Here is a 12,249-nt window from a genome sequence, read left to right as displayed (position 1 = left end):
CTTGTATCTGATAGGAATGGTATGTACTGTTATAGGCAGGTAGCCAATACTTTGGCCTTATCCTTTTTGTTGAATATCATGCCTGTTAACCAAAAAAAAAAAAGTTTTCATAACTTATATGTATTAGATAATAAATTATTTTAAGAATATTTTTATATTACTTTCATTAAAATTATATAAAAAATTGTTTAAAAAATAAGTTACTTTTTATTTTTCTATAAAAAAGTTTTTAAAAATATTTTATAAACTAAGAATGAGTTTAGCATCAGCTTTTAAATTTTAGATTTTAACTTAGCTTTTTACAACCTTTATTTTTTTGTTTTTTCTCACTTTTTTCAAAATACAGGCATATTATAACACATTTTCATCAAAAAGTTTTCAACAAAATATAAAAATAAAATAAAATATTTAGATTTTAACTTAGCTTTTTACAACCTTTATTTTTTCGTTTTTTCTCACTTTTTTCAAAATACAGACCAAGACACCAATCAATTTTTGGTGTAGGCGGGGATTAAACCTCAGATCTCTTATACAACTATCAAAGATTTTTCCAATTGAGCTAACGGGATCCCACTAAAAAATAGTATATAAAAGTTAAAAGTTAATGTCAATCAAACATTAATACTATTAGAGTATCCGTTAAGCCCCTCTTTTGGAAAATATGGTGTTACAGTTTGTCTATGAAAAATCCAAAAAAAAATCTAAAAGTAAATTAAAAATAATAATAATAATAAAAAAAGGGTCACCCGTCATACACACCGGTCAATATTGTATTCATTCTCTTTGGCTAGGAAAGCCTCCCTCAGTTATGAATCTAAACGTACCCAAAAAAAAAAAAAAAGAAGGTACCCAACAAATATAAAAGTTTTATGATTTTTTTTTTTTTTTGGCTGTGTAATTGTTTATGCATGGACTAGAACCTCTGAGTTGAAGGTCACTAGTAAGACCAAGTACCACTACCACTTGGGGCAGCAGGCCTGGTGGTTAAAAGTTTTATGAATCTACATGATGGTTTTTAAAAAATATATTTTTTGGATGAATATCTAATTTATTAGTCAACAAAGTGGTTTAGTCTAGTGAATATCTAATTTTTATTCTTCACGGTTTATCATTTTTCTAATGAAATTGGACCATCTTCTTCCATAAGTGTATCTATCTTCTAGTGTATCCGATTCCTCTACTTCCCTTGACTTGACAGGAAAAGAATAAAAATTCAGCCACGGCTTTCTTGATATGGTTCTAGGTAATCCACTACTAGGGTTTCTTCTTCTTTTCTTAAGAGTCTACTTCGATATGACATCAAGTATGCCCACATGGTAAAAATATTGGGATTATCACACGTAGAATCTTCATACGTACAGTTTATGGTGGAGTTTTCTTAATATTATTAAAATATTTATTTAATTTTCTATTTTATAAATTTTTCCCTAAAAAACCGTTTTTGTACTTTTTATAGATGAATTACTCTAATTAAGTTTTTGTATTTAGGTTTTGCTATCAATTTTTTTTTTGGTTCACTTCATAATAACTAATCAGTTACTAGGACAGTCCTAAGTGGGTTCATTGGGTTATGGAATATGTAACCACTGTGTAATACACCTTGCTTGTTAATGGACACATCACACAATCCTTTACTCCTCACAAAAGGCTACGACAAAGAGACCCCTTATCTCCTTACCTATTCCTTTTGTGTGCAAACATTCTATCCATAGCTTTCAAGAGGGCAGAAGCTTGCAAAGATATCAAAGGTGTTAAGTTAGGTAGAAATGGAGTTTCTTTTATACACCCTTTGTTTGCAGATGACTCTTTACTCTTTTTCAAAAATGACAGTCGATCCTTAACAAAAATCCAGTCTATCTTGGCTTGGTATTGCTCTATATCTAGTCAAGCAATAAATTTGGCTAAGTCTGATCTGTTTTGCTCGCCTAATATACCCATGGAGGATCAGCAGGCTTTAGCCCAGACCTTATAAGTTAATCTTGTCCATTGTTCTAGTAATTACCTTGGCCTCAATTTTAAGCTTAGGGGGAAAAGAATATCTGATTTTCAATTTCTGGTTGACAAGCTTAGTGCAAAGTTGCAAGGTTGGAAAGCCAAGCTCCTCTCCCAAGCAGGTTGAACTACCCTCATTTCCGCAGTTCTTCAAGCCATGCCCTTATATACTTTTGCTTGTTTTAGAGTTCCTGAAACAATTTGCAATAGAATGGATGCAGCCACTAGGGCATTTTAGTGGGTACATGATCAAGGAGTGAGGAAATTACACCTTATTCATTGGGACAAATGTGTGCAAGCCAAAAAGAGAAGGGGGTATTGGGCTAAAAAGGTTTGGCCTTATGAATTAGGCCATGTTAGCAAAACAATATTGGAGAATCTGTACTGAACCTCAATCTCTCATTGCAAAAACTTTTAAGGCTAAATATTTTCCCAAGGGATGCATCCAGAACTGTTTACCTAAACCACACCATTCTTGGTTTTGGAGGAAAATCTTAGATAAAAAAAATACCAAGCTTAAAGAAAGCAAGTGGCTTGTAAGGAATGGGTCTAATATACCACTCAAACATCCTACTTGGTTTTCCTGCAATGATTAGCTTATTCAGCATCATAATCTCAACTCTGGCACTGTGTCTAACCTTATTGACCATTCTGCACACACCTGGAAACCTGACTTAATCTGTTCCCTTTACCCTCATACTGTTAGTGCTAAAATTCTTAAAACCCCCATCTCCAAGGTAGGTGCTGGCCAAGACAAATTGTTGTGGAAACATTCCAAGTCTGGTAAGTACCAAGTGAAAAAAGCCTACAACCTACTTCTTACTGACCACAATTCTATGTCCTCTAGCCACACCATTACTCTTAGTATACCCACTGTGGATTGGATGTTCATTTGGAAGGTGAAAGTTCCCTAGAAAATCTGCCTTTTTCATTTGGAAATTATTACAAGACTGTATCCCTACTTTCAATACCCTGAGGAGTAGAGGTATTCCAACATCATGCTACTATCCCTTTTGTGACAATGATAATGAAACCACCTCCCATCTTTTCCTATATTGTCCTTTTGCCAGAGCCATTTGGCTTGCATCATCTCTCAACATTCACACTTCTGGCCTAAACAATGTGACTGTCCAAGCATGGCTCAAATCTTTGTTGCTGAGTTGTAAGAGACAGACTGTGGAAATGATGGAGTTATTACATACTATCTTCACTATCTTTTGGTCCATTTGGAATCACAGGAACTTGGTTGTGCATGAAGGGAAACATCCTGACCCTATGGAGACTAGTCTAACTATTCAATCTTTGATTTGCAGGTATTAGGTGGCTTTCAACAACCAAAACAATTCTCAACACTAGCCAACAAGGCAGAAAAACAATCCTCAAGACTTAGGTGATACCTGGCAGATAATCATTAAGATAGCATGTGCAAGGCTAAGGAGGAGCAAAAGGACTGGTTATGCCTATGAAGCAAAAGATAGGTAGGGGAATCTCATTTTCAATGGTGTCTCAAGTTATGGAGCAGCAAATGCCACCCAAGCAGTGCAGGAAGCAATGGTGGAAGCAGTTGTCAAAGCTAGGAGCCTTGGTTTAAGCCGTGTGATGTTTTTGACTAATTACAAGAGAACTATGGAAGTGGTCAACTTTACTAGAAGTCCTTGCTGGCAGGAGCAAAACATGATGGAGGAGCTTTTGTCTTTGTATCAGAATGGTCTGTTTGTCCATTCTATTTTTGTTCTTAGGCTCATAGTTTGTGATGTATATAATCTTGCTTTTCAGGTAGTTGTAATGCCAATCCATCACTTTTGGGTAGTTCCAACTACTATGTAAGACTTTGTCTTTTCGTTCAATGGTATCAAAAAAAAAAAAAAAAAAACACCTAATCAGTTAAACACACTATAACTTAATTGGTACCTATTAGTGTGTCCATAATATTTAGGGTTTAAATTCTTCCTCCCTATTGTAATTATCGAATTATAAAAAAAAAAAATTATAATAAGTAATAACTAATCTTCTTAATCTACTTATGACATAATTGGTCTTAAGTAGAATTTTATCAATTTTGAAAATTTTGTTCTACATTAACAAATGCAACAAGTATTGTAAGTAGAATTATGTAAATGGTTTGTGCATTGGAATAAAAAAAGTCATTTTGTATAATCAAGATTTGTTATCTTAGATGTTTGAATGTTATTATTGATGGTGATCAACAATAATTATTCTTCGTCCATAATGATCGTCCAAACAATAACGTCCAAAAATGGTCTTCAGAAAGGATAAAGGAGGAATATGCATCACAAACATAAAATACGGACGTCCAAGTGTATCATCAAAAGGAAATCTTTCCGTCTAAGGACAACTAGGTCATCCATACCACGAAATATGGATGACCAATAAACACTTAGTAATTTTTTGAGTGTTTTCCATAATCTCAAATGGTTAGACCACTAACCCTGATCTCGGAACGTGGGGTGAATTCTCCGAAATTCACTCCACTCTCCCCACTAAGTCCACACATCTCCCACAATGTTAGTGGCACCTAACAAGTAGACCTATTCCAAACTCTCTATAAAAGGAACCAAGGTATGTTCTACTATTCACCCATTTACTACAATTGTGTTCTAGAGAAAAAACTGACTTAACTATCAGAAGGTCCTTGGCCGGCTCACCCCGGTCAGCTTCGATAGTCTTTTCCATTGTTTTCAAGTCATCCAACCATTGAAGCTCAGAGTATTCAGCCTCTTGATTTTCGTGCATCATCAATTGGCGCTGTCTGTGGGAAAGGTTTTAAGTGTTAGCCACTTTATTTTTTGAGACAAAAGGCTGCATGGTCCGGATTAGGTCAATGGCCATAAGCCCGAAACATTAGGAGAGTAGAAATGCCTTCAGTCATCCAAACTGTGCACTAGCACCGCTACCAACGTTCATCCAACAGTAGTTGCAATCCATGACAGCTGTAATGGCGAATTTGACACAACAAAACCGAGAATTAACTAGGGAAGTCAATAGAAAAAAGCAACGTCGACATCAACATACCAAGGAACCTAGGCAGAACTCAGAGAATGGAGGGGCAGAGAACAACGTTGAAGGAAGAGATCAATCCAGAGGCACCGTTACTCGAAGGGTGCCATATTTGAAGAGAAAGATGGATTAGATGAGAAAGGCCATGAAGGACATGAAGGACTCCATGAAGAGGACGAAACATGTGGACAATCTCGTCCACAAAATTGACTCTCCCTTCACTACGTCCATCACAAGTCATCATTTACCCTTCAAGTTCAAAATGCCTACCTTGGACTCATATGATGGAACATGAGATCCTTCTAATCACATCACTATGTTCAAAAAAACAATGCACCTCCAAGACATTCTAGATGAGATCATATGCAGAGCTTTTCCTACTACACTAAAAGGCCTAGCCAGGGTGTGGTTTGAAAAAATACCACCAAACACTATAACTTCATTCCAAGAGTTAAGCAAGTTGTTCGTCAACAACTTCGTCGGAGGTCAAAGGCATAATTGTTCCTCGTCCAACTTGCTGAATATAGAGCAAGGAAAGAACGAGAGTCTTCAGACTTTCATCAACCATTTTAATAGGAAAGCCCTACTGGTAGATGAGATGGACGATAAAATCCTCTTGGTAGTCTTCAACAACGGAGTTACCTCTGATTTGTTCATTCACAAGCTGTATGATCAAAAGCCACAGATGATGGCCGAGTTAATACACTCAACTTTAAGCTTTATGAATGCTAAGGACACAATCATTGCCAAGAAGAAGAAGAAGGCTAAACAAGTGGAGGCTGGGTACATGCACATCCAAAACAAGGCCCTCATCCAAAGAAGGCCAAGATGGGAGAAAAAAGAGACTGAGATGGCAGGTGTACGTGCAAGTTAGATTTGTGAACTTGTATGAAAAATGGATGAGCTATCTAACAGTACATTTTGATGAAAAAGCTCAAAAGTGATAAAAATGAAAACTTTAACATCATAAAATTGAGAAAAAAAGAAAGCGTTGCAAGGAAAGTAAAGAAAACAAGGAATGTACATGGAAAACCCTTAAGAATGGATGAAAAACCACGGGTGAGCAAGGGTGAATGTCTCTTACTTCTTCAAGCTCTCTATTATGTGAAAAATGGAAGTTTTCCTTGTACAATGATAATATTCTTCCTAAAAGAGAGGCCTTTTCTCTACCTCACTTCCTTACAAACTTTCTACTCTTTTCTCTAATGTTCTCTCCTGGTTCTTTCCCTAATGGTCTAGCAACATGTTCCTCTTATAGTCTGAGGAATGTTGCCAAGTACAAAAGACAGGTGTCAAACCATGATTCCTCCATTTGAATCCTAATATAACTGCTGTACTATGTAATGGCTGAAGGAGAACGCCGAAGTCAAGGTAGCAGCGTGGAGAGTGACCACTACGTGGACAGCAATCCTTGGACAAGGAAAGGGATATCAGGGGCATTAAGAATGATGCACATATCCTTAACAGTGGTCCATCACAAGCGCAACCAATAAAAAGCAAGGGAATTCATAGCCTTTGACCACAAGGGGTCACTATCTCCCTTTCGTGAGTGCTGGGTGTCCATGTCTGATACAAATCTCACTCTTCCCCAAGATGATCATGTTGTTGGCATGGACCAAAGATCCTTTCCCCTAACCAATGTTTCCTCTCCTTTGCTCACAACCATTCCACATGTAGGGTCCAGATCCAACCATGTCAGGATTCTCACATGCCTTGGCTAATGTACTGTACTGCAGGAAAGCAGGATCGTCCTCAAGGCGATATTCCAACTACACGCTCTTGAATACCCCACTTGACCAAGTGTTGATGCAAATCAAGGATGACCCATCCTTGAAATGGCCAGAGAAGATGAAAGGAGATCCTAGCAAGAGGAATAAGAGAAAAACTGTCATTTTCACCAAGATCATGGGCATGACATTGACAAGTACTATGATCTAAAACAGCAAATTGAGGTTCTTATTAAGCAAGGAAAGTTGAAGAATTTCCTTGGACAAGAGCACAAGGACAAAAGACTACCACTAAAGGGTAAAGTAGAAGAGCCAATTCGTCCACCACTTGGAGAAATAAAGGTTATTGTTGGGGGAATATCGGCTGCCAGCTCGTCTAGATCCAAGAAAACCTACCTTCGAGTTATTCAAAACATTCAACTCACTGGCCGTCCACCTAGAGCACCAAAGATGGACGAACCAGCTATAACCTTCATTGATGAAGATGTAAGAAGACTACACCATCCTTATGACGATGCAATTGTCATCACTTTGACAATTGCGAATTACACGACAAGAAGAGTACTGGTGGATAATGGGAGTTTAGTAGATATCCTCTACTACCCGGCCTTCCAATAGATAAAGATCAATAAAGAATTGCTCCGTCCAACAAATGTCCCCCTGATTGGATTCGAGGGGACGAAAGTCTTACCAGTAGACACTATCTCCCTACCAGTTGCATTCGGATCTTATCCACAGCAACTTGTCAAGGAAGTGAATTTCGTCTTTGTTGACTATTCGTCCTTATACAATGCCATCATAGGATGACCTACCTTGAATAGTTGAAAAGCTGCAACTTTCACTTGTCACCTTTCTGTTAAGTTCCCAACGGAGTTTGGCATAAGAGAGGTCCAGGGTGATCAATTAGCAGCTAGAGAATTTTGTCTAGCCATGTTACATATGGACGAGCAAATGCCAACAATGAATATAGAGGAAAGAAGGATAATCATCGAGCTAATTGAGATATTAGAAGATATTCCCTTAGACGAGTCTATAGACACCGCATTTTGTACCCGTTAATAAATTTTGGTCCCTAACCCTAATTATGAGCTTGACATATGTCAACCAAGGATAATTAAAGAGTTCACAATAATTTGGAAGTAATCACAACTCAAAAATGCTCAAATCGCTTTGAAATCAATATTGAAAAATGACGTTTTCTCACTATTTTGACCATAACTTTTGATCTACAAATAATATTTGAGTGAGATTTATTTCATTGGAAGGCCGACATCTTGGGCCTCAATTTGAACACAAATTTTGCCTAATTTGGACTTATATTAAGTAAGTTAAGACTATTTGAAGTTGGGCCAACTAGGCAGTCCAATTTTCTGAGTTTTAAAACTTCATTTTAACGGTCCAAAACATCATGCTTTGATGTGGATCGGCCTATAGACCTTTGAGAATGTCCAAAGATCATTAAAAAGCCCCCAAAATCCTAATTTTAACTTATAAATATGCATTTTATGTCTCCAATCAAAACGCTAGCTAGAGAGGGTTATTTTTTAGCCTCCATCTTCCCTAAAACCCTAATTCTCTTTTATAAAACTGACACACAGCCCCTTAGCACGTTTTTAACAAATTATAAACCTATCTTTAGTTAGTTCTAAGCCAGAAAGTTTACTCTCCAATTTTTTTTCAAAACCTTTTTCAATTAAAGTTTGTTCTTGAGTTGTGATTACCTAAACTAGTGTGTTATTTTGATTATTCTTGTTCTATCAATCTAATCTTTGTGTTGTAGGCACTGAGGAACCGGTTAAATATCAACCAAGTTGTGTTCCACATGCAAAGCAAGTCTCTCTTCATGGTTCTCCCTTAATTTGGATATTTTATAACTTGTGTTCCTTTTGTTCTTAATTGATTTTTATATATGTTTTAATATGCTTGTTTAGTTTAGGTTTATGTAGTTTTCACGTTTTAAAGCATGTTAGGTTCTTAGTTTTCTTAGTTTTTGTCTCTGCTTTGTTTCTATGTTTCGAGTTATCAGGTTAGGGTTTCTGGGGGCATGTTTGTGCACGCAGGCTTGAAGTATGCGTACGCATACAACTAGTCCACATATGTAGGCTTATGTATGCGCACGCATACTTCAGCCCAGAAACCCTAATCCGAGTTTTTCTGCTTCTTTTTCTTTATTACCTTATGTTATATGCCTTTATTTTGGCTCATTTTTATGTTTTGAGTCTCTATTCCTCTGTTTAATTGTTTGTTTGCCTTTAACATGCTAGATTATGGTTTTCTTTTCTTTTCTAGGTTTATTACCATGAAGATGCATTCACATGTCCATTCATTGATGCATAGGTGTTGAGATGCAGTAAGGTAAGTCATGCATCCACATGAGCATGCATTGGATACATATTTAATGATGAGTTGAACATGCTTGGAATATGTTTGTGTTCTTGATGCTCTCCAATAATTCTTTGATGCTGCTATGACCATGTGATATCTTTATCTGTTTGCTACCTTGGATAAGATAATATGATATGCATGATAAATGTATGCTAGGTTTGATATGAGTTGCCATGATAGATGTATGTTAAGGTTTTGGAATGATTGATGCGATGTTGATTGCTAGATGTATGCTAGTGTGTGTGTGTGAGTATAGATAACAATATTGAATGAGCCTTTAATGAGTTTAAGACGTAAAACACAATGACTGGAAGCCGACCCACAGATCGGGTGGGGTTGGGTGTCTAACACCTTCCTATCCTTATACCTAAACTTCGAACCCATACTTTGGTAGTAAGATCAGTACTTCCATGTAAGGGCGCTATTTTATGATTCCTAGACCAAATCTAGGTGGCGACTCCATCTTTTCTCTGCCACAGTCCACTCAGCCAAGACGTACTCCCCTTTTCCTAAGGAGAAAACCGCTGGCGCCCACAAAGTCCAACCAGGAGAAGTTCACAAGGATTGGAACAAGTATGGGTGAGAAGACGAACCAAGATCTTGTCCAATTCCTCAAGAAGAGTAAGGATGTTTTTGCTTGGAGCCATGAAAACATGCCTAGGATTGACCCAAGTGTGATAACCCGTCCTACAAGCCCATCCGTCAGAAGAGGAGAGTATTTGCCCCAGAACGGGACAATGCCATTAAAGAAGTTGGTAACAGCGGAGTTCGTCCAAGAAATTTACTACCCAGATTGGCTGGCAATGTAGTAATGGTTAAAAAGGCTAATGGCAAATGGACGATGTGTGTGAACTTCACAGATTTGAACAAGGCATGTTCCAAAGATAGTTATCCTCTTCCATGCATTAATCATCTAGTAAATTTGACAGCAGGGCACCAATTGCTAAGCTTCATGGACGCATTCTCAGGGTACAACCAGATTAGGATGGACGAGGCAGACCAAGAGAAAACATCATTTCTTACAAGTCAAGGTTTGTTTTGCTACAAAGTAATGCCTTTTGATTTGAAAAATGCAGGGGCTACTTATCAGAGGCTGATTAATTAAATGTTTCATCCACAAATTGGGCAGAATGTTGTAGACTACATGCTGGTCAAAAGTGCAAAGGAGACATTGCACCTGGACGACCTAACTTTCAACATGCTTAGATGAAACAACATGAAGCTGAACCTGAACCTGAGTAAGTGTGCCTTCGGAGTTTCATTCGAGAAATTCCTCGGTTTCATGGTCTCATTGAGGGGAATTGAAGCAAACCTCGACAAGATCCAGGCAATACTAAGCATGGAGTCACCAAAGAATGTCAAAGAAGTGCAAAGTCTCATTGGAGGAGTATCAGCTCTCAATAGGTTTGTCTCAAGAGCTATTGACAATTGTTTGCCATTTTTCAAGGTGTTAAGGAAAGCATTCAAATGGATGGACGAGTGTCAACAAGAATTTGAAGACCTTAAGATGTATCTCACAACAACTCCTTTGTTGAACTCGTCCAAACCAGGTGAAGAAATGCACCTCTATTTAGCAATTTCTCCTTATGTAGTGAGCTCAGCCTTAGTCAGAGAAGAAGGAAAGGCACAGAGGCCCATTTATTATACCAGCAAGGTATTAAGAGGAGCTGAAAGATGATAGCCACCAATGGAGAAGTTAGTTTTTTCATTGGTAACAGTAGCACAGAAACTTAGACCCTACTTCCAAGCTCATGTCATCAACGTCTTAACAGACTACCCGCTTAAAAAGGCCATGACCAAGCTAGAAGCAGCTGGACGACTAATCCAGTAGGTAATTGAACTCAGTGAATTCGACATGAGGTATCGACCAAGAAAAGCAATAAAAGCCCAAGTACTTGCGGATTTCATTGCGAAGTTCACCCTAACTCATGGCCAACCGACTGAAGACTAGGGGGCAAAAGAATGGATCATCCATGTAGATGGTTCATCCACTCAGCACGCAGGAGGAGTCAGAGTAGTCTTGTAGTCGCCGAGGGAATCGTCTAGAGTATGTTGTTCATCTACAGTTCCAAACAACTAACAATGAAGCTGAGTATGAAGCGCTTATTAAGGGCTTGGATTTGGCTAAGGCATTGGGAACCGAATTAGTGGTCGTCCATGGAGATTCTCAACTAATCATAGGCCAAGTGAATAGAACGTGCAAAGCCAAGGAAAAACGATTGAAAAGATACTTGAGCAAAGTTAAGCATCAAAGGCTTTATAACGACAAAGTTCCATCGAAGGGAAGGAAACATGGAGGCTGATAACCTAGCTAGAGCAGCCTCTACGGATGACTTGATTAACGATCAGATTAAAGTCCAGTATATCCTGAGTATAGACATCCCTGAAGTGCAACAGATAAACAGAGAAGCCAACTGGACTACACCAGTTGTGTCCTATCTCAAGGACGAACTCTTCCCTGAGAATAAAGAAGAAGCTCAGAAGCTAAAGATTAGGGCAGCAAAGTTTGTTCTTATGGACAAGGTATTGTATAAAAGGAGTTTTTCTCAGCCCTACTTGAGATGCTTAACTCCAGACGAGTCCTACTACGTCATGAGAGACATATATGAAGGAGTATGTCAAAATCACTCAGGAGCTAGATCCCTCGTCACAAAATAATTACTATTGGCCCACAATGCAGGCAGACGCCAAGGCTTACGTCAAAGCATGTGACAAATGTCAGCGCTTTAGCAACATACCTAGATAACTATCGGAGTATCTTACCCCGATGATAGCTTATTGGCCCTTTGCCTAATGGGGACTTGACATCTTTGGTCCATTTCCAATAGGAACGAGGCAAAAGAAGTTCATAGTGGTGGGAATTGATTACTTCACTAAATGGGTAGAAGCGAAGCCATTGGTAAAGATCACTGAGCAAAACGTCAGAAGCTTCGTCTGGAAAAATATTATCTGCCACTTTGGGGTTCCTAGGGTGCTTGTTTCAGACAATGGACAACAGTTCGACAATACACCGTTTAGAGAATTTTGTAAGCAGCTTGGAATTAAGAATCACTACTCCTCACCCTCCCACTCACAGGCAAACGGGCAGGCAGAAGTTGCAAATCAATCCTTACTTGAGATAATCAAG

General features: G+C 38.1%; 1 protein-coding gene across 1 annotated transcript; it reads left to right on the top strand.

Moving 5' to 3' along the window:
* The first annotated feature begins 5,341 nt into the window (after positions 1-5,341).
* Positions 5,342-7,355, top strand: LOC126691234 (uncharacterized). The gene is made up of 3 exons (XM_050386294.1): positions 5,342-5,869; positions 6,688-6,897; positions 6,954-7,355. Exons 1-3 carry the CDS (start codon positions 5,342-5,344, stop codon positions 7,353-7,355), a joined length of 1,140 nt encoding a protein of 379 aa, XP_050242251.1.
* Positions 7,356-12,249: the final 4,894 nt, after the last annotated feature.

Source organism: Quercus robur, chromosome 7, assembly GCF_932294415.1.
Source record: "Quercus robur chromosome 7, dhQueRobu3.1, whole genome shotgun sequence".
Taxonomy (NCBI): Eukaryota; Viridiplantae; Streptophyta; class Magnoliopsida; order Fagales; family Fagaceae; genus Quercus; species Quercus robur.
Note: the sequence above shows the minus strand (reverse complement) of the source record. Positions and strands in the feature narration are given on the sequence as shown.

Bases quoted from the DNA above. Each gene is read 5' to 3' on its own strand.
- LOC126691234 (XM_050386294.1), top strand. From the start codon at position 5,342: ATGCACCTCCAAGACATTCTAGATGAGATCATATGCAGAGCTTTTCCT. The intron at 5,870-6,687 runs GTACGTGCAAGT...TTCCACATGTAG, and splicing joins AAGAGACTGAGATGGCAGGT to GGTCCAGATCCAACCATGTC. The intron at 6,898-6,953 runs GTCATTTTCACC...GATCTAAAACAG, and splicing joins AGAGGAATAAGAGAAAAACT to CAAATTGAGGTTCTTATTAA.